Genomic DNA, 20,175 nt, shown 5'->3' on the forward strand with positions numbered 1-20,175 from the left:
AGATTTTTCAGTGGAAATTAGTTGAAATGAAGTTGAGCCCTATTTCCAAAATCATTAAATAATTTCGCGAATTCAGATGGATCAGGGTTACGAAACGATAACAATTATAGCGCGTCCAATCTCAATCTCAATGGACGTTACAGGTTACCTAGAACTTCCTGCGGAAATGGCCAATATACTCCTCCGACCTCCAACTCGCTCAGAATCGTTCGCTCGACGCTCTCCCCTCGGTTACACCCCTTTGCCCATATGATCGCCCTAACCGCTCAAACACGCACTCGTTACGCTTCATCATCATGATCTATGCGCCTACAACAAACGTTATATCCTTCATCTATCCTCGCTCCATTCCATCATATTCTGTGCCAGTGGCCCTTTCCACCAACCTCCATTTTCGTCTCTAATTAAAACTATATGACTTTTCTTGTTTTCATTAAAATTGAACTTTGACCCTTTCGAGGCCCTTTCAATGGGGAGATAAACATTATAATTTCCATCAAAAAACCCGACGCTTCCGTTTTACTTTTACATCGAATGATCCAATTGGAATAACATGCATTTTTAATTGGCAATTAAGTCGTTTATTTTTTTTCTTGGTGCTCTCGTACTACAAGTATATTTTGAATTGAGCACCAACGAAAATTACGTTAATTGTATCGAACTAAATTAAAGATTCTCATCGTTTTCTATCAATAGGAATGGAAACTTTACTTTGAAAACTAAAAATGTTTTGAACGTTGAAAAATACCGTTGTATGCCATTACACAATTGTTTTTTCCGACTTGTTTTTCTCTAGTTTTGTTTAGCTCAACGATTTAGCTGCGTAGTAATTTTCTCAAAATTCATTTCCGTTTTTTCTTTCTTTTCTTCCTCCATGGTATTATGTCACAGGACAATGACTTTCCGGCGTTCGTTCACGTTACACTTCCCCATATCGTTCGGACAATTGAGCGATTGTTTCATTGCTGATGGCGACGTGGTCAGTGCCCACGTGGTTCGACACGAGCCATCAGCTGTACTCGATCTTCGTAGGACTACAATTTGGAGTGGAGCATTAGCAGCCTTTGAAAAACTCCAAATGATGATTCCCAAAAACATAAGAAAAGTGAGCGATCTTCTCAGTGCGCCAGTGTACAGTTGAGTGTGCTCTGAAACGAGAAAGCAAAGGTCAGCAACGAGGGTCTGAGAATTTCATATTTTTTCTCCACTAATTCGACAAAAAAATGTAGAGGCAAAAATGAGATTGAAACTCGTTCGAGAAAAAAAAATGACGAACAATGTGAAGCTACCAAATAAATTGAAATTTCCGTCGAATTTTGAGTCCCAATTGCTAAAATAATTGCTAAGAATAAAAAGTTTTTAAATCTCAAAGAGTATAAAAATCACCGTACACGAGGAACGATGCGGCTTGAAACAGACTGTAAGCGATGTTATCGTTGTCACATACAGAGTTCTAATTTCATTATCAGCCTTCGAGTAGATCGTCTATCAAGCGTTTCAAAATAATGTATCTGCTTCGGGTACAGATCGTACAAAATCCTTACTCGAACATCCTATTAGCCACTTATACATACACGTATACATTCACATTCGTAATCCGATGAGTCCATCGGAGAGGTCATCGGTTAACTTTTGCGAGACGTTCAGTCAGAGTCGAGATATCGCTCCGCAAGCATCATCACACAATGATGTTCAACACTCGTGTATTATTTTCACTCTTTGTACTGTTCCTGTGCGAATTTATTCTCAACGTACAGCCCGTAAACACGACTCAGATTTTTTTCAACCAAAATTCAAATGTCGCAGAACGATATCGTTATGTCGTCAAGACGTTCACTGTCCCGGTAAGAAAACACGTTGAAATTTCATGCTTTTTGTTTCTCAAACAATGTCGAAATCATGGTGTTTTGTTATTTCATTGTATGCAAAGACGCACTTCATGAAATAAATATTGATCGAATATAATGATAAAATATTAATTAATGCTCGATTATCGCTGATTGAATGTTATTTTTTTATTTCCAATTCAGATAATAAATTATTTGAGAACTTATTATTCGCCGTAATGAGAATTTTTACACAGCCAAATATCACGCTCATTTTCATTGAAACTCACCTTGAGTTCCGATCGGTTGTGGTTTCACAAATGTATTTTCTGTAGGTGGATCATTTCAGTTTTGCCATAAATCATACGTTCGCCTTGAGATATCTCGTAAACAATGAATGGCAGTATGGCAAAAATCCTCCGATATTTTTCTACACTGGTAACGAGGGAGACATCAAGATGTTTGCGGAAAATTCCGTAAGCTGGGAAATAAATAAGCCAATGAATTATTCTTCAAGACTCGAGCTGATAAAACTCTCAATAATTTTTCTTTTTTATGAACGCCACTGCAGGGCTTCATATGGGACATTGCTCCGGAATTTGGAGCTTTACTCGTTTTTGCCGAACATCGTTATTACGGCGAGTCAATGCCTTATGGCAACAAATCTTACACAGAGCCAAAGTACTTAGGATATTTGACGGCCCAACAAGCGATGGCTGATTTCGTTGATTTAATTCAATTCATCAAGTCGGATGAAAACCTTAAACACAGTCCTGTGATAGCTTTTGGCGGCTCTTACGGTGGTATGCTCAGTGCCTGGATTCGTATGAAATATCCTCATATAATACATGGGTGAGTCTCAAAATTGCATGCTTTTCTGCATGAATTTTATAGAGCCGACACACTTTTTTCGATAAAACTAAATCTCTTGATATCGAGAGAAATTTTCGCACTCGAGCACTTTCCTCGGGGGTTTGAATTCAACGATTGGTTGCCTCATTCTAATCCATGACAAAACCCGACTAATCACAAACGTCATGTTTCTAGAGCAATTGCAGCATCCGCACCGGTATTATATTTTACTGGAATAACGGATTGTCAAGCATATTCGAGAATCGTGACGTCAGACTTCCGACAAGCGAATCCGAAATGCCCGGAACTCATTCGGAAATCTTGGCGCACAATAGCCAACGTCTCGTCCACAGGTGACTTTTCAATTTTTATCGTTCGTTGGTGCTGTTCGACATTCACAATGAGCGTGTGAGAATTCTTGAATACTCAAATTGTCCGACTCTCCAGACGATGGTAAAAAATGGCTGTCGACGACGTGGAAGCTCTGCAGACCTCTGAAAAATACAACGGACGTTAAAGATCTCAAGAATTGGATCGCTGACGCTTATTCGACATTGGGAATGCTCAATTATCCTTACGAGACGAATTTCCTAAAGCCACTTGCCGCGAAACCGATATCCGTGAGAAAAAATATTAATTTTTCTTCAACTTTATAATTCGAATTTTCTTTATCTCGTTAGGAATGTTGTTTTTTAATAATCTTGTTCTAAACAGGTTTTCTGTCATCATCTTACGAATTCGAGCCTCAACGGTAAAGACTTATTGGTCGCATTGAACAAAGCGATAAACACGTACGCCAATTATACCGGGCAAACGAGTTGTCTAGACCTCGACGTTCTCAGTCGTGATTTGGGTATAGAGGGATGGTCATATCAGGCCTGCACAGAGATGGTAATGCCAATGTGCAGCAACGGAGTCCACGACATGTTCGAACCAACCCCGTGGAATTTCCAGGAATACAGCGACGAATGTTTCAAAAAATATCAAGTCAGGCCCCAAGTCAACTTGGCCTGTCAAAATTACGGCTGCAAAGACCTTTCTGCAGCTACAAATATCGTTTTCAGGTAATCCAACTATTTTGAGATTTTCACGAGTTTTATCTGAAGGGATCGTTCATTTTGGAAACCAAAAACGAATCGAAGCCCTAGAGAAATCAACGGGTTGCGACCGATCGAACGAATGAAAAATCCATCTTTTTCTTACGCGTAATTTTTGGCATATCTTAACATAAAAATCGAATTCAAAGGTTATCATGCTTTTTCCGAAAATGAAATCGTTTTTGCAGAATATTTGGTTCTCTGCATTGGCTCATTTTTCATATTTTCTTCTCGACTCGTAGCAACGGTTTACTCGATCCCTGGTCAGCTGGTGGTGTTTTAACGAACGTCTCGTCCACGGCAAGTGCGGTGTTGATACCAGAAGGTGCGCATCATCTTGACCTTCGAGGTGCTAATTCTCACGACCCCAGCGACGTGGTTCAAGCTCGACAATACCACATTTCCTCGATTAAGAAATGGATCAGGCATCATCGTACCCTCCATCGATTGGAAAATTTGGAACATAACATGTAGATTAAAAACATCACGATTCAGTGATGAACGATGAAGAAAACGTTGACTGACATACCCTTTACCTTTTCATAAGAAAAATTGAACACTCTTGAAAAATGTGTGCTGCCGGTTTTTATGGACGAAAAAGCTTGACCGAAAAATTGATGGATGTATTAAGAAATAATTATTGACTGATGTACACTTAATTTTTCAATCTGGACAAAAATTTTATAATTTTCAGCTAGGTCAAAACAATTGTTACAAGTTTCTTGTTGTTGTTGTTGTTGTTGTTGTAATGATACAAGAACATTGTAACTTTATTTGCGAAATAAATATCAGTTCTGTCGTACGGGTTACATCGAGGCGAAATACAATAATGATAATGATAGCACATAAACTCGAAAGATCGCATCTCCGGATGTGAGGACAATGTGTTACGAAATATTAAATCACCAGGGTGCATAATAATGCGTGACAATACCTATCTCGCGTTTGATCACGAAGCATTTATGCGTCGTATCCGATACAATAAATATATAATATGTATATAATAGTTTTAAAAAATGATAAAAAATTTGTAACAGAATTTGTACATTTGAAAGGCGCAATCACTTTTCAAACTCACAGCAACGCTAACTTGGCAAAAAATAATACAAAATTTAGACTTCTATGATCACGATGATTGGAATAGGACGAGTCAACAATATAAACAAAAAAAATAAATACGAAGCTTGAAAAAATGTACTAAAATAATTACCTAAGCAAAAAAAATACCTCAAGTACAAATTGTTTTACTTCAATGCGGTGTTCGTCGATGGGCTGTTGTCGGTCGAGGGACTCCGGAACGTCCACGTAATTTCTTAGGCTGGCCGAACATACTTTCCGTACCAACGTTGTATGTCAGATAAATGTTTGACAAATCTGGCTGTGGCTGCTGCAAAACAGTTGAAAACGAATAACAATGGTGAACGCTTTCAATAAAATAGAGTTGTCATAAGAGTCCAACTTTTGTAAGAATAACTATTTTTTCTATTGATTTTCTATGGCGTTGCTATTACATTTTCGAAAGCTCCGGATGCTTATCACTTTGATACGATCTGTTGACCAAAAAAAACTCAAATTCGCTTCGCCATTAACATAATAATAATCCTGATATCTCACGTCTTTGTGGTTGCCTATCGGTGGAGTCGCTTGTGCCTTCCGCATATTGTTTCCCGTATACGCTACACATTTCAATTGCCATTCGCCAATGTCTTCATTCCAGTGAACATATCGCTCGATCATCGTCTATGGACAAGTTAAAATATCAAATTTAAAAGTGCGACACAAAAAATGAGAGAAAGAACAACGTTCGGGTCTAGATTTTCAAGAAAAAGTTGGCAAGTTTTCGCATTTCGGTAAAAACATGTGTTTTTCTACACATACTGCACTGGGTCTCGAAGAACTAGTTTTTTCAAGCCAATCGAATCGCTTAAAATAATCGCGTGACAGTATTTCGTGTAAGAAAAATATGTGTACAAATATGTATTCAACTCACTTGATATTGAACGGGTATGTAACTGTTCAAAATGAGCTCTTGCAACTGTAACTCTCTTCCAATGCCTCTCACACCCTCCAACAAACCCTCCATTTCTCTTTGATGTTCCTCCTGTAAATCCAACAACTCAGCCTTCGCGGACATCAGCATAGTGTAAACTCTTGAGAGTTTTTTCGTTTTCCCTGCAGCTTCTTCCTGAAGTGATGAATATTTTTCTTCGATGTCAATACGTTCCGCTTCTTTTTCTTCGATCGCTCGTTTCAATTGTTCTTCTCTACTCTTGCGCTGATCCAACTCCACTGCAGCTGCAGCCAACAATTGTTCTTGTGCTTCCGCTTTCTCTAACAAATTTTCACCGCCGACCAAAATTTTGTTTTGCAAATTTTGCATCTTTTCACGCAAGGCTTCTTTTTCACTCCTGTGAGAAAAAAAATGAAACATTATTCGGTCGAATTTCTCTTCGAATCTCTTTTTTGCATGTTTTATTGTTTAAACCTTCAATCATGATTTGCTAAAATTCATCGTTCTTTAAATGTTTTGCTTTAACTGAAACAATGTCTTACTGAGTTCTTTTTAATTCAATAACATCCGTATCGTCTGGACTCTTATCCTCGTGCTCGGCCTTGTCAATTTTTTCCGTTGTTTCGATATCCCGATCGTCGAGTTCTTCCATCGTCAACATTTGACTTCTCCTATGACGAGATTTTCGATCTCGTTTGGTCTCGCCGTTTTCCTCAGATTCCTCACTCTCAACGTCTGATCCTGAGATCTCCGTGCCATTCTCTTCTAACTGTTTTCGCAATTGTTCGATCTCATCTTGAAACTGTCGAAGCAAAGCGTCTTTCGGATCTTCATTGACTCTCGCACGATTCTTTATATTTTTCGCGCGGTTCGCGTATCTCAGCGTACTTATAGTCTCGTCGTAATTTATGTCAGCAGGGCTGACATTAGCGCACTGAAAATTCGATCAAATTGTGTCAAAAATGATTTATTCAGTAAAGAAATCATTTATTCAATGAGACAGTAATTACCATGAGCGTTTTTGAGTTACCACCCAGCGAGTCTTGTAGTAAACGTGTCAATTTTGAATTTCTGTAAGGCACGTGAGAGCTCTGTCCATCGACAAGGGCTGATATAACATTGCCGAGAGTCGATAGAGATAAATTTATTTTCGTAGCTTCGCGCAACCTCACGCCACTGGCTTTTGTTTTACTCTGTCTCTCTGAACCCTGCATTTAACGACAAAATAATCATAGAAAATGGAATACTAAAACGTTTCTGACTTCTGGGAAACACAGGGCGACTTCGTTTCAAGCTACCAAGAAAGTTCCCCTTATCTCTGTTACTTACCGCAAGATCTACCAAATGAAGTTTTCCCATTTTAACATGCTGTTCGCCGTCTTCTCCAAGTTGACTTGACTCTACTGTTATTGTAAATATAGCGTGGGACCGTGAACTCGATACGTTCATCGCTGTAGCTCCAACAACACCTTTGAATAAATTTAAATATATTATTTTTTTGTTCAGAAGTGTATTTTTTTGTAACAGAAGACAATCTTGCAAAATTGTTTTTTGCTAATAAAAATTTTGCAAACCAATATTTAGGACTCACGATTCTTGTTTCCAAGGGTCATTATTCTGTCCAAATCATCCGCGTTGTTAACAACATATCCACTGAGGTCTTTAACAAAAACACCAATGTCCGGCCTTTCTTTCACTTCCAGACGTGTGTTCTGGTCCTTCCCAAGTAAATCTCTAACTTCTTCATTATAAATTTCCAGATAAGTTGCTCTTACCAAAAACCTATTGATAATTACAGAATCAGTTATGGAAATGTTTAAAAACAAAAAGTTTTGTAACATTCATTTATTCAATACAATTTCATCTAATCTTGAATATCTAATTTCTCAAAATGAAATGATAGATATTTGAGCTATATTATCGCATACAAGAGCTATTTTATACAAAAAAGACAATTGCAGTTTTTGACTCTTCGTAAGGTTGAAGAACAAAATAATAGACTGTAGCTTTAATATGAAGAATAGCTAAAAAAAATAAATATGAGTACTCTTAAATGGCAAAAGAATATTATATGTATCATTCTTACTTTTGGTTATCATGAGCTTTTGCAATATGTCCAAATATTTGAGCGAATGTATTAGGAATGATACCACGAAGTTGAGGCGAAGTTTTAGCCCCAGACATGGTGAAAGTTTTTCCAGTGCCCGTTTGTCCATAAGCGAATATGGTTCCATTATAGCCTTGGAGAACTTTGTCAACAATGGGACGTGCAGTTTCATTGTAAATATCAACTTGAGTAGAATCAATGTCAAAGACGGCGTCAAAAGAAAATACTTTAGGTGGTTCGCCTTGAGCTGCATTGGGATTTTCGACTGTAATTTCACTGTTGAGTGTGTCCACTCTCACAATATTCTTACTGTGACCATCCAACTCTTTGCCATTGAGTGGACGAACACGAACTACCACACGAACATTTTCAATTTCGCCGAGCTCGGTTGCGTTGTCCTTAAAGTTGATAGTGTAAAATAAATATTCAAAAATAAGTTTTATTATCACTTGGCAAATATTTTACAAATTTAATTCATATTCATCATATCATTTTCCAAATTATTTAGGAATTTGATGTACTACGAGACGGTAATACGACAAAAGGAAATGAATATTTATTGAAAGACTAGCGAAATATCGTTAAAACAAACTAGTAGGTAAATAAGTTGTAAACACTGGATACATACTCCGCTTCCTGTCATCGCTCCAATGTGTTCTAGAAATTCATGCGATAGAAAAATTCACCATCAAATATCCACTTCGTGAAAGATAATTTTTTTTAACGAGACGTCTAAGCAAACTAGCAGACGAAACTCCGTAAACAAACGGATCGATCAGCACCATCAGCACACTGAAGAAGCACTAGAAGGCGAGACGGGGGCACGGAGAAACGTTATTGGCTGAAATGTTTTCACACCTTCGTGAACTTGGCTGACTATTCGTAATTCGTAGTCCTTTTTATTTTGCCTAATGTAATGATTGCTAATAATCCTCATACTGGTCGAATCTTAGTTAATTAAAAAAAAAACAAACAAAAGCAATCTATGTAAATAATGGATTTAAAAAATTTTTGAGGTATCCGGTATATTCCAACTTCTAATCGAAGCACACTCGCTTATTGGATTTTATGGGTAACAAGTTTGTTGGATGTTCGTTCATTAGAAAAATATGAAAATTTCAGATGATTGAAAACCTACTTGTAAAAATCGCTAATGAAAAACCATAACAATGTAATAGTTCACCCCTTAAGTCGTGGGTCCACCAGAATAATATTTCCAAATGGTATTTTACTGTTAATTACTACGCGCTTATACACGTCGTTTTTATTCCGGTCTTGTATATACAGACGGATATATATATTTAGGTCTGTTCGTGCTGGCTATAAACTTTCTGCACTTTTATGTACTTTTCTGCACTTTCGTGAATTACGATATCACTATATATATAGAAAGTGCAGAAAGTTCAGCCAGCGCAAACAGACCTATTTATTTATATCAATAGATATGTATTTTCTATATCTATATTTGATATAACTAAACCGGAATAAGAGCGCCGTGTAAACGTAGTCAATGAATACTTGACCTAGAATAGTTATAAATTTTGGTGCTCCACGTAACAAAGATGGTAACTTTTTCAATTCATTTAATCGTTTCTTCCTCGGAATAAAATTAGACGGATCAATTTTTTAAATATTTTCAAGCCAGGATTTGGATCCTATATAGAATCGCAATGTTTTAGTGTGATGCATTTGTATTTTTTTCACGTTTTAAAATGATCTTCAATAAAGGTTTAAGAATCTTTTTTTACAATTTTCGTGATATAATGCGGAAACGCGCAATCATCTTTGTACTTGTCCGATTTTTTTTTCTTCGAGAAGGGATTTTTATTTCTTTTCTAATGAACACAAAATTCGTAACCGAAGAATAATTGCGCTCCGATGACACTTCTAATTTATACATGATTTCCAAAATTGAAATAAAAATCGGCTAACTTTATACGGATTTTGGTATTGAATTTCTCTAATTAACTAATTTCCGACAAACATCAATGTTAATCCGACTATCACTGACAAAAGGCCGATAAACGATTTTCACCGAAAAAAAAGTTAAAAATTCAAAATGGATTCAATCAAAAAGAAAAAAACACGAAGAAGGGATCGAGGACTCCGATTTGAACCTATACATTGAACGATGGGAAAACTTGCGAAAAACGCCGCTGAATGTGGGAGGGCGTAGTGCGCGCCGGAGAGAGACAGACAAAAAAATCCGCACCACCGAGGATCGCCTGTCGGTGACACGAGCATATTTTGCCGAACGCAAAAAAAAAAACAGAAACAAGATAAACGTACGTACTTTCCGCTCAACTATTTAAATTATCGCGTTTCTCTATTATTTGAAACAGCGCTTGAATTTTTTGGACTTTCTCTTGATAAGACGGCAAGATAATCTTTTGTTCTTTGTTTACGACACTTATCCTTTTCGAGCTCAACATACAACGAGCAACGAGTAATCTCCCCCATCCCCTCCCTCTAAAAAACAGACGTACATCACGCCAAGAGAGGTTGGCCGGAACATTGCGCATAACCAGCTTAGTCAAGCTTTATTACATAGCACCTCTGTCTTCAAGAATAGTACAGTTCATAACGATCGAAATCCTTCAATACCCGATACTTTTATCATTTTATGTCTATTGCTTGAGAACAAAAAAGCCCGAAGTGTACAGAATTATTATAACTTTTCAGCACCATTTCCCATACATTGTCTAAGCAACGTTCATTTAACATTTTCTGTTTTGCAACATTTTACTATTGAATTTTAGTTGTTTGAATTTTTTAATTAGTTTAATTTGACAACACTACTTTTATTACGTTTGCTCGAAACTATAATTTGCAGCTTGATTCGTTACATCCAAACAAAAAAATAAACAACAGCTAGTCACCAAGGTTGTTTAATTTTTTTATTCCAATGCAATTCTTTTTCAGCATTTAGTGTTCTTACTATTTTAATTCTTGCAGAATTAGTTAAAAAATGGCTGCATTGCCACGAAGAATTGTCAAGGAAACACAGAGACTGATGCAAGAGCCAGTACCAGGAATAAGCGCTGTACCGGATGAGACAAATGCTAGGTATTTTCATGTTATTGTGACCGGACCAGAGGATTCACCGTTTGAAGGAGGACTCTTCAAACTCGAACTGTTTTTGCCTGAGGATTATCCAATGTCTGCTCCTAAAGTTAGATTCATTACAAAAATCTATCACCCTAATATTGACAGGTAACAAAAACAAACTGACTAATCAACAGTGTTGAAGTTTGCATCATCGACAAAAAAGAAGCTTACATTTTTCCTTGTAAAACCTGTTTGCATTCCCCATTTAGCAGAAGTAGTTGAACATCGAAAATCAATTTTATAATGAAATTGTCAGCAATTATACGAAATCAAACTAACGAGTACATTTTTGCATAATCGTATTGACACAATCTTTGATAAAATAGCAATTAACTGAAAACCCTGATCTCTTATGAATGTTCAACCGATTATTCATTTCATAATAATTACCGATCATAGAGTATTCTCGCAAGCCATGTCCTCTCAGTGTACCATTTTTCTACCAAAGTTGAAAATATTTAAATTTTATCTTTCGATTGTGGAACTATAGCCCACACCGATAGATAGAAAACAATAGATATTTAATTTCTATTGCATTTCACTGCATAACTTTTTATTGAGTTTTATTTTACCCATATTCGTTGAATATCAATATAAGATTATTACAAAATTCACAGGTTTTACATGAGTCTATTTATTGTTTTGCTCTTTGAAAAACCTTTTAGGCTCGGTAGGATCTGCTTGGATATTTTGAAGGATAAATGGAGTCCGGCGCTTCAGATAAGAACAGTTCTATTGTCCATACAAGCACTTCTTAGCGCTCCAAATCCGGACGATCCTTTGGCAAATGATGTTGCCGAACTATGGAAAGTTAATGAGAGCGAGGCGATACGTAATGCCAAAGAATGGACTCGTAGATATGCCATGGACAACTGATCTCAACCCTACGTCGGATTATTTTCATCATTCACCGTACGCTGTCGTTGTTTAAAGAAACAATATCCTCTTAAGACTTACCCTCCTTTGGCACTGGATGCGTAAAGTAAACAAAAAAACGCAAAGAAGAGAAATAACAAAATACCCGTGTCCTGACACAATTTTGCTACGCGAACAATAAAAGTTTTGTAACAGTGAAAATGAAAAAAGAAAAAAATCGTGACGGTACTGTATTTTCTATAATAATGGCTTGTCGCGCAAGTTTCATGATTCTTTGATTCTCGTTGCAATATTGTATGAACGAATCAATAATATTATAACGTTACGAAATAATAGATTTTGCTCGAGATTCAATACAAGTTTTCTTGACTCGAACGTCGGATTTGTATAAAAAAGAGAAGTGAAAAATTTGAAACGAAATATTGATGCGAAAACAAGGGAATGCCTTTCGCTCGTGCAAAACTAAGAATAACGATGAATTTCGGAGGCAATGTTTCGTTACTTTGAAAGTCCTTTCACCTGCATCTATCTTTCTCAATTTTGTTGTTTTATCGGTCCATTTATAAAGTTGAACAGAAAATATTTTTTTTTTTTTCAAGAAAAATTGACCATAAACTAACCATTTTTGGAAATGCTTGAACGATAATAGCGACAAACACTCAGATCTGAATTTAAAAAATGTGGATTTCTTTACAATCCAATGGATACATTAAATAATACAATTGTTTTTACACTGATATGAATGCAATTAAGTGTGAGCACAGTCGCTTTCGATGGTTTCTGATTTGCGATAAACAAACTTAATTTTTTTTTTTTTTTCAAACAAATAATGGAACTTTTCGAACGAACAGTTTGCTGTTCTTTCTGATTGAAACAGAAATAAAAATATGCATATATTTTTTTCGATATAGTAATTCGATACAATTTTTCATATTCATCGGTACTCTGTTTGTCAACCATTGTAAGAGCAAAAAAATATTTCTCCATTCATGGGTTATGTACTACATATTGAAAGGTGATTTCGATCGACTTTACTTTAATTCCAATATTACATTGCTTTTTGGTATTTTTAATTTGTAATTTTGATGCAATACATTATAAAAAATACTTGTGTTATGAAGTACAATAACAAATAGCGCGTCATGAAATGATTCGTGACGTGCAAAGGACAAACACCAAGAAACCGTTGTCTTACATTTTCTTTTAACTTTTTTAGTTCAAAGTAACCAAAGATCTCTGAGATAAGTCGTTATTTTTCTGATGCTTCGTTTTTTTCCGTTCCTATGACATTGTTCATGTATGAGAGTTGGTAGGAGAATCTTTTTCTTTTTTGTTGTGTCATTGGAAACAAAACCTGTACGATAAAAATACATATTGTTTTATGCGTATAATGAAACATATGAAACTTTGAGATTTTTCAAAGTAACGCGCGAATATACTAGCTCCGATGGATATTTAAAAAAAAATAATAATTAGCTTACTTTTGATGATTATTCCCGAAATTCGAGTTGTGTATTTCTAAGAGCACGTTCTCAACCCCAACCTGGCTTTCTCTTTTAAAAAGTTGCGTCTTATACAAATCAATCTAATTCAGCAAATTTTTCGAGGCGAAGAACAAGAATATTCCATTCAATGAAAGCATTTGATTTTTTGTTTCTCTCCCCGATCCTCCTAATTACTTATAAAATAATAATTTGATTGCGCCGAAGAATTTTCCGCAATGGCTAAGCTCGTAACTATTTAGCTAAATTTTAAACTTATCAAAAACCCGTTGTCGGTCGTTGTGTGCAGCGGTGAATTTTCTCAACGTTATTGTCATAATTTTATTACAATAATAACTATTATGATTATTATTATTGTCCGCTGCGGTCGCATCGTAGATTTACGCATTTGAAACTTTTTCTTTCTTTTTTTTTTGTGATCAAGTCTTTTGGCTCTGCGTTAAAAAAAGAACCGGATGTAACTACAGAAATGATGGATGACTTCGACATCGAGACACAAGATTCGATGATTCCAATTCCAACGAGGTTTTACAAAAGGATGTAAAAAAAAAACAAACAAATTTTTCAAGTAATTAAATGAAGGAAACGAGAAGGAAAAGTCCTCGCAGATTCTACGATTCGTTGGTTTCTGCCATTCTTTATTTTTAAATTCAAAAGGCATGTGCTAGTGCCTTCGGGCTAAAAAATGAAAATAAAATAAATGTAAAAAAAATATTTCAAATAATAATCACGAAATGAAAGAACCTGGTCGAACGATTATGGCTCAAGCTGTTCATTTGTTCATAGATTCCATGTGGTGTACAGTATTACGAGGAAAAAAATGTGCTTGTCGATGTATCCTTAGAAAAGAAAAAGAAAAAAAACAAAAAAAAAACTGAAAATTGTGTGATCAATCAATGGTACGATTTTACCTACTGTTCAAACAACTTATCATTGTGGTTGAAGTAATCCGATGAACATTTTATTTTTCTGCAAATTCTCATGTTTGTGTTTTTCTCAATTTAATGCTTCACGAAAAAAAAAAACACGCTTTCAATCGACAATCATTCCTTTTCGACGATCGATAGTAGTCATTCCGTAATTTTCGGGTACTTTCATATGTTTTCTATAAAATTCTGTGGATATTCACATTCGCGACTACTATTTTCTCGGTGAATTATATTCAAAGATACTATTCGAGTACAACAATTATTATCTTTGCGTCCAAAAATTTTTGCAGTCAGGGAACAAATTTTTCAATAATTTTTCATACTTTTCTGATAGAAATCGATTCGTAACGATAAACATATCAATCATTACTTGATTTGTGTATCGAGTAAACGCACTAGAAAAAAAAATAATCACTCTTACAAGGATCGATATCATTCCTTTTTGCGCACATATTCATGCATATTTATTTTCTTATAATTTTTTGCAGTCCTGTCGATCGGACTCTCAAAACAATTTTCGTCGTGTGCCGTGATTCGGCATGTTTGACTAATCTGAAACTGAAGTGTCCGGTATATTTTAATTTTTCATGTGGCCTTTGATAACTCCGTACTCCGATTCGATTGCAAAAACAGTAAACCAACAATTTTTTAACTTATTTTTCAATTATTCAAGTGCCACGACAACGAAAACGTCTCTTTCATTTTTCCTGAGCTCGTCATATGGTGCTCCCTTTTTTTTTTTGGTTTCTTATTTTTCCAATGCAACAATCGATGTACGACCTACAGAGGGATCATCTAATAAGCCAAAGTCAACCCGACTCTATTGTTCCGGAACAGTCCAAATTCGCAATCTTGAAAACCGAAGAAAATGCGCTGTCGAAAGACAATTCGGCGAAATCCTTTTTTTTTTATAGGAAAAAGGAGATTCGACGATTGCGAAAAAACGAACCTTCCAATGGAGATTGAGCAACGTTATCCCTTCCATTGATACTGTAACAAGAAAATGATCTCAGCTGAACGGTATGATGGATAAGACATTTATAAATATTGAATTCAAAATTACAGTTTATTGTTATCTTTGTGTGGACTAGTATAATTTAATATTACCATATACACATTCAATAGCTCACTTAGATAATTATAACTTACATATTAACCACTCACAAACATCGATAAAGATTAAGTCATGACAATTTTATTATTTTGTATTGTTTTTTTTTTTCCATTTTTTTCATATTCCGTTTTCTTCTTTTTCCGTGACGTAGCGTGCCCTCATGACTTTCGAAGCTATAGCGCAAAAGCTCTAGCATGTATAAGATTATTTTTGTTTTTTTTTTCTTTTTTATTTATACGATTGGGCGTCATTTATATATTTGTATATTCATATAAATATACATTTCGCTATATAATTTATATGAACGTACGAATATATATATATATATATATTTCTTTAAATTTATTCATTTATATATAAATAACGATTTCAACTGGTAATTTTTCGTAATCAATTGATCACGCGTTTACGTATCAATTAATCAAATTTGCCCGATACTTGCTCTCCAGTACACACAGTTTCTGCTCATGGCGTGTACGTTTCGATCGATGAAATCGCAATTGCGTCACAATTTTTATTACGGTAATGGGATGAAAAATTGCTCGTTAATAGTTCGTGGAATCTTGATTTTTCTTTATAATTCTTTTAACACGCAGAAAAAGAGGAACTGTTCCGTTCGTTCCTCCTTCTCGATCGATGACTCATCGAAAGGCCAAAAGATACATGTTTTTTTTCTTTTTTTTCATCGAAGATATGCAATGAGTGTGTCATGAAAGTGAATGACGTTTTTTTTTTTTATATATGTTACAAAAAACAATCGTACCGGTGAATCGCTACAAGAATGAAATTTAAAAAAATATCAATTAGTAGTTGAGATGAAAGTAAAGAAAACGAAGCGTTTATCCGATTGTTTTTTGTATCTTCGTTCGTGATCACCGGAAATGAAATAGTATAATCGTCGTACAAGATGGTTTACATACAATTTCCGTTCTCGCGGGACATAACATTTGGGAGAAATCACGCAAGGTCAGATTAATCACATTTCGTTTTTGGTTTTTTTTGCTCTTTTGGATACAAGATGGAACAGTAAAAATGTAGCTAGACACGATCAGTCAGGGTGGCTGGCGATGGCTGAGTATTCTTTCATGGCTTTTTTACTAACTATAATTAACTCCTCTTCTTTCGTTCTTTTCCTTCTCTCTTAGCTCTAATGACTAGATACTGGATTTTTTTAGCCACCCAACTATATAACATCTTGTTTGATCCCATATTATATATTCATACCGTGACAATGCTCATCAAAGATATGCAACGAAATTTCGATGCCAAAATACCAATTTTATCGTAGCTTTTTTTTATATTTATTATATTTATATAGTTTTAGTATTCTTTTTACATAGGCTTTGTTCGAATTTTTGCGTCTCTCGAAACTCTGAAAAGGCGGTAGAATAAAATTGAAAGTGATTTCGTTTGCAATTTATTGCTGCAAATAAGAGTGCAAAACAATTGATAAAAATGAAGGATAAATATCAACAGAATGGTTTGAAGGAATATAGTAGTAATATTTTGAAGTAACTTCGAGTATTCCCGAGCAAGTTACAGCCTTTGATTTAAAGGTGATCATGGACCTCGAGATCAATAAAAGTATTTTGGCGTTGAAATTTCATTAGATGTTAGGAATCTTTTTCTTTAGTATCTGCACCTTTTTCAACTGCCCGCGCACTCCCATATTATACTCGAAGCGGAATAATTTACGATCGATAAGTTTTTTTTGCAGCAAAAATAGATCAAACTTAGATTATAACGATTGGCGCTATGTTGCGTAAAAGAGCATAGTTGGTTTTTTTTATCTTTCTTCCTAAGCCGCTTCCAGCCATTATTCCTATCTATGTCTCGTCGCTACATCTTGAATTCACAAAACGCGAATTTTATGTACATTATTAGTTTGTTTTTTTCTTTAGAATTCCCATGAAGGCCAATCAGAGTCGCTCAATTAAAAAAATCAATTAATCTGATACGATTTAGCTGCTTATAAGATTACACGACACTAATTCTTTCCTATTATCGTCACAATTTCTGTTAGTTTCGTATGTTCCTTGAATTTGAAATGCCTCCAACATTTGAACGTCCAGCTAACGTTCAATCACAAGTAAACATTTTTGCTAAGAGTTTCTGAACTAGTGAAATAGAAAATAAATAACGCATCAGCCAAATATATAATGTTGATGGTGAACTCCAAGATTTGGAAGTAAAAGAATTATATTTAGCAGCAAAAATGATAAACTCTTATGTAATTTGTTAATTCTCATTATTACTTCTCGTCATCTTTAAAAATTCAATCTTCTTTGCTCTTTTACGCATATAGCACGAGTTTACCATCAGACGTATAAATGCGAAGTTACAGATTAGGTACAATATTATTAATATTAATATTATTCATACTTTTCTTCTTTTAGTACAAACGAATGAAATTGGGCACCGCGTTTTTAAGCATTCCTGGAGCTTAAGTTTTTAGAAGATTTAAACGATGGAATGTATAGATTGCGACTCCAAATCATAGGGGAGTGCCCATTTTTCTTTTCTTATCTTTTTTTTCCTTGTTTGTTTATTTTCTTGGAAATATTACTACATTGGTTAGCATAATATACAGTTTTCAGCCCTGCTCCAGACAGAATTTTTTTCATAGAGCTTTGTGCTATTTGTAATCATGTGCATCGCGATTCACCCTATCATCTTCCTTGGCGCATTTTATTTAGATCACCCATAGCAGCAAAGAGTTTTTTCGTTTTTTTTCTCTCTCTCTCTCTCTCCTCCCTACGTCCTTGTTGTTTCACGAAATTTCAAAATGGCGAAACTAAGGAATTTATAGATACTGGATGGAACGATCGAGCGTCATTATTTCAACTCTTTTAATACTGAGAACAAAACAGCATTAACGATTAAGATCGAAATGAAATAATTCGTATGGTCTGGATTTTCCGGACAAAGGCTAGTGTTTGAAGGTACAAAAGTAGGATATAACAAATGAATCTTGATCATGATCACGTGTAAAAGTTTGAATGATACTACAATAGTAGCAAATATTTCAATAATCCGAGCTTTTTTCGTGTCTTTTCAAACTCCGTTCTTCTTAGCGTTCTTCGTAGTTTTTGTAAATAAAAAAATACAACTGCAACTCGATCGATCTGGCTATTCTCCTTCTATAAATCCTTGATTGTCGCCACTATTGAGAATATTCTAATATGCAAATTTTTCCTGAATATTCTTTCAGAATTTGCCCCTTTGATAATAAGTGCTTCGAATGCTGTTCGAACATAGCAAATATGCGATTGAACAGCGATACGCATTCCAACGAATCCTTGAAGCGAGATCTTTTGCAAATGACGCGATAGAATTCTTTTTTCGTGACTGCTATAGAAAATCCTATTTTTCGATAAAATTTATATATGTATATATTTTTGAGTATATATGTGTATATATTCACGCGCGCTGATGCACATATATACACATATACATGAAAAATATATATATATTTATCATAATCATATAGAAATAATTACGTTCGAGTAAATATTTAGCCTTCGTTTTTCACTTGTTTCTTTCGGCTCGCGAGGATAGCCATGGCTTGCTGCTATGTAAGAGCTGGTAAATGTACAGGCTGTTCCGTAAGAACTGGAATACAAAGCGATTCTCGCCCGGAACTACCTTTTCAGTATTTTTCGCGTACAGTTTAAGTTGCTTATTGTGTGTTTATTTGTTTTCGTGTTTGTGTGTGGGTGTTTATTTTAGATGTGTGCTTTTCTTCGTGTCGAATGGTGCAATAGTAGTGGATGGCGGATGTATTGTCTGTTCACTACGTAACGGCCAGGCAAAACTGAACGCTTATATGTACACCGGAGACTCCTGGCCAGTCAACAGTCGAAACATAGAAGTCGGCATCGTCTTCATCAAGATCTGTGAAGAAAATGAATGTATTTCTCGAATTGAAAACTAATGTGCACGAGAGACGAGGGGTGCGAAATTAAATAGTATATTTATCCCCGGTCGAACCCTTTATAATTTGAAACAAAACAAAAGACTTCACGAAAATGTAAACGTTTTTGCAGCAAATTATTCAAGTTTCGTGAAACATTGATAATTGCTCAATATAAAACAATTTGCTTTCGACCGATGGAAAAAATGTTAATTTGTTTTTTTTTTGAGATTCAATCATTTCATCGAAAAATTATAGTAATTGATTATGACCCCTGCAACACGATAACGAAGTGTCGAAGAAGAAAATGAAAAATAATGTCAATCGGTGTGCGTTTTGGACTCACCTCGCCAACGGACGTAGCCAAGAGATTGACAATTTTTTCGTGCGGTACAGCAACAACGCTCTGATTGTTGATCTCGATAATTCTATGTCCAACTCTAACCCCACCTCTCTCAGCGATGCCGCCTCGTAGAAGGCTGCATATAACGCCGTTTTGTACACTAAAGCCTAATTGATATTTCGTATCGGGCCTCTTGATTTTCACCTCGACGACCGGAGCGCAAGGTACAACCGTTAATTTAACCACGGTTTGATTCTTCGAATTTTTAATATAAGTCTGACACGTGGATAGTGGCAAACCGACCAGCGAGACACCATTTATAGCTATTATTTGATCGCCAATGTTCAACTGGCCACATCGCGCGGCTGCACCGGCTGGCGCAAGATTCGCTATCACCACGGTCGGCAGCATCGAGCCCCAACCGGATTCCACAATTACTACACCCAATATTTCACCCTTTGCCTTTGGTACGACAACCTGCAAAAATAGGGCCCGAA

At 35.5% G+C, this 20,175-nt stretch overlaps 4 protein-coding genes and 1 long non-coding RNA gene across 18 annotated transcripts in view; 2 read left to right on the top strand and 3 right to left on the bottom strand.

Moving 5' to 3' along the window:
* Positions 1-558: 558 nt before the first annotated feature.
* On the bottom strand, positions 559-1,504 carry LOC122414096 (uncharacterized). The gene is made up of 2 exons (XR_006261699.1): positions 1,392-1,504; positions 559-1,148 (listed from the first exon to the last, which is right to left on the bottom strand). It is a non-coding gene; the product is annotated as an uncharacterized lncRNA (long non-coding RNA).
* Positions 1,505-1,622: 118 nt separating this feature from the next.
* LOC122414093 (lysosomal Pro-X carboxypeptidase) lies at positions 1,623-4,584 on the top strand. Its single transcript, XM_043424955.1, has 7 exons — positions 1,623-1,844; positions 2,162-2,302; positions 2,398-2,678; positions 2,874-3,031; positions 3,126-3,298; positions 3,393-3,742; positions 4,018-4,584. Exons 1-7 carry the CDS (start codon positions 1,686-1,688, stop codon positions 4,247-4,249), a joined length of 1,494 nt encoding a protein of 497 aa, XP_043280890.1. The 5' UTR covers positions 1,623-1,685; the 3' UTR covers positions 4,250-4,584.
* Klp64D (kinesin-like protein 64D) lies at positions 4,495-8,698 on the bottom strand. Of its 2 annotated transcripts, none has more exons than XM_043424954.1 (9): positions 8,522-8,698; positions 7,873-8,291; positions 7,378-7,568; positions 7,116-7,255; positions 6,797-6,994; positions 6,329-6,720; positions 5,766-6,183; positions 5,390-5,515; positions 4,495-5,159 (listed from the first exon to the last, which is right to left on the bottom strand). In XM_043424954.1, exons 1-9 carry the CDS (start codon positions 8,534-8,536, stop codon positions 5,025-5,027), a joined length of 2,034 nt encoding a protein of 677 aa, XP_043280889.1. In that variant the 5' UTR covers positions 8,537-8,698; the 3' UTR covers positions 4,495-5,024. The 2 variants fall into 2 exon arrangements, with proteins under 2 accessions (XP_043280889.1, XP_043280888.1); XM_043424953.1 differs by having other exon boundaries at positions 4,495-5,162; positions 8,522-8,696.
* Positions 8,699-10,032: 1,334 nt separating this feature from the next.
* LOC122414094 (ubiquitin-conjugating enzyme E2 N) lies at positions 10,033-13,956 on the top strand. 4 transcript variants are annotated; one of them, XM_043424959.1, is made up of 4 exons: positions 10,033-10,178; positions 10,849-11,106; positions 11,667-11,913; positions 13,804-13,956. In XM_043424959.1, the coding sequence occupies exons 2-3, from the start codon at positions 10,862-10,864 to the stop codon at positions 11,875-11,877; spliced, it is 456 nt and encodes a 151-aa protein (XP_043280894.1). In that variant the 5' UTR covers positions 10,033-10,178; positions 10,849-10,861; the 3' UTR covers positions 11,878-11,913; positions 13,804-13,956. The 4 variants fall into 4 exon arrangements, with proteins under 4 accessions (XP_043280894.1, XP_043280891.1, XP_043280893.1 ...); XM_043424956.1 differs by having other exon boundaries at positions 11,667-13,956; XM_043424958.1 differs by having other exon boundaries at positions 10,146-10,270; positions 11,667-13,956.
* Positions 13,957-15,355: 1,399 nt separating this feature from the next.
* LOC122414090 (uncharacterized) overlaps positions 15,356-20,175 on the bottom strand; it is a 63,164-nt gene continuing 58,344 nt past the window's right edge. For all 10 annotated transcript variants that reach the window (XM_043424943.1, XM_043424945.1, XM_043424948.1 and 7 more), the window contains 2 exons: positions 19,682-20,155; positions 15,356-19,316 (listed from right to left, as the gene is read on the bottom strand). In XM_043424943.1, coding sequence (XP_043280878.1) covers positions 19,245-19,316; positions 19,682-20,155 — 546 coding nt within the window. In that variant the 3' untranslated portion in view covers positions 15,356-19,244. The remainder of the gene's footprint in view (positions 19,317-19,681; positions 20,156-20,175) is intronic.

This window comes from Venturia canescens, chromosome 7 (assembly GCF_019457755.1).
Source record: "Venturia canescens isolate UGA chromosome 7, ASM1945775v1, whole genome shotgun sequence".
NCBI classification, from domain to species: Eukaryota; Metazoa; Arthropoda; class Insecta; order Hymenoptera; family Ichneumonidae; genus Venturia; species Venturia canescens.

Excerpts from the sequence above, each read along its gene's own strand:
- Klp64D (XM_043424953.1), bottom strand. Across the intron at positions 7,569-7,872 it reads AAAGCTCATGATAACCAAAA|GTTTTTGGTAAGAGCAACTT; the intron begins GTAAGAATGATA and ends AATTATCAATAG. Across the intron at positions 6,995-7,115 it reads TTCATTTGGTAGATCTTGCG|GGTTCAGAGAGACAGAGTAA; the intron begins GTAAGTAACAGA and ends CGTTAAATGCAG.
- LOC122414093 (XM_043424955.1), top strand. The coding sequence starts at position 1,686 with ATGATGTTCAACACTCGTGTATTATTTTCACTCTTTGTACTGTTCCTG. Across the intron at positions 1,845-2,161 it reads TCAAGACGTTCACTGTCCCG|GTGGATCATTTCAGTTTTGC; the intron begins GTAAGAAAACAC and ends TATTTTCTGTAG. Across the intron at positions 2,303-2,397 it reads AGATGTTTGCGGAAAATTCC|GGCTTCATATGGGACATTGC; the intron begins GTAAGCTGGGAA and ends ACGCCACTGCAG.
- LOC122414094 (XM_043424956.1), top strand. The coding sequence starts at position 10,862 with ATGGCTGCATTGCCACGAAGAATTGTCAAGGAAACACAGAGACTGATG. Across the intron at positions 11,107-11,666 it reads TATCACCCTAATATTGACAG|GCTCGGTAGGATCTGCTTGG; the intron begins GTAACAAAAACA and ends AAAACCTTTTAG.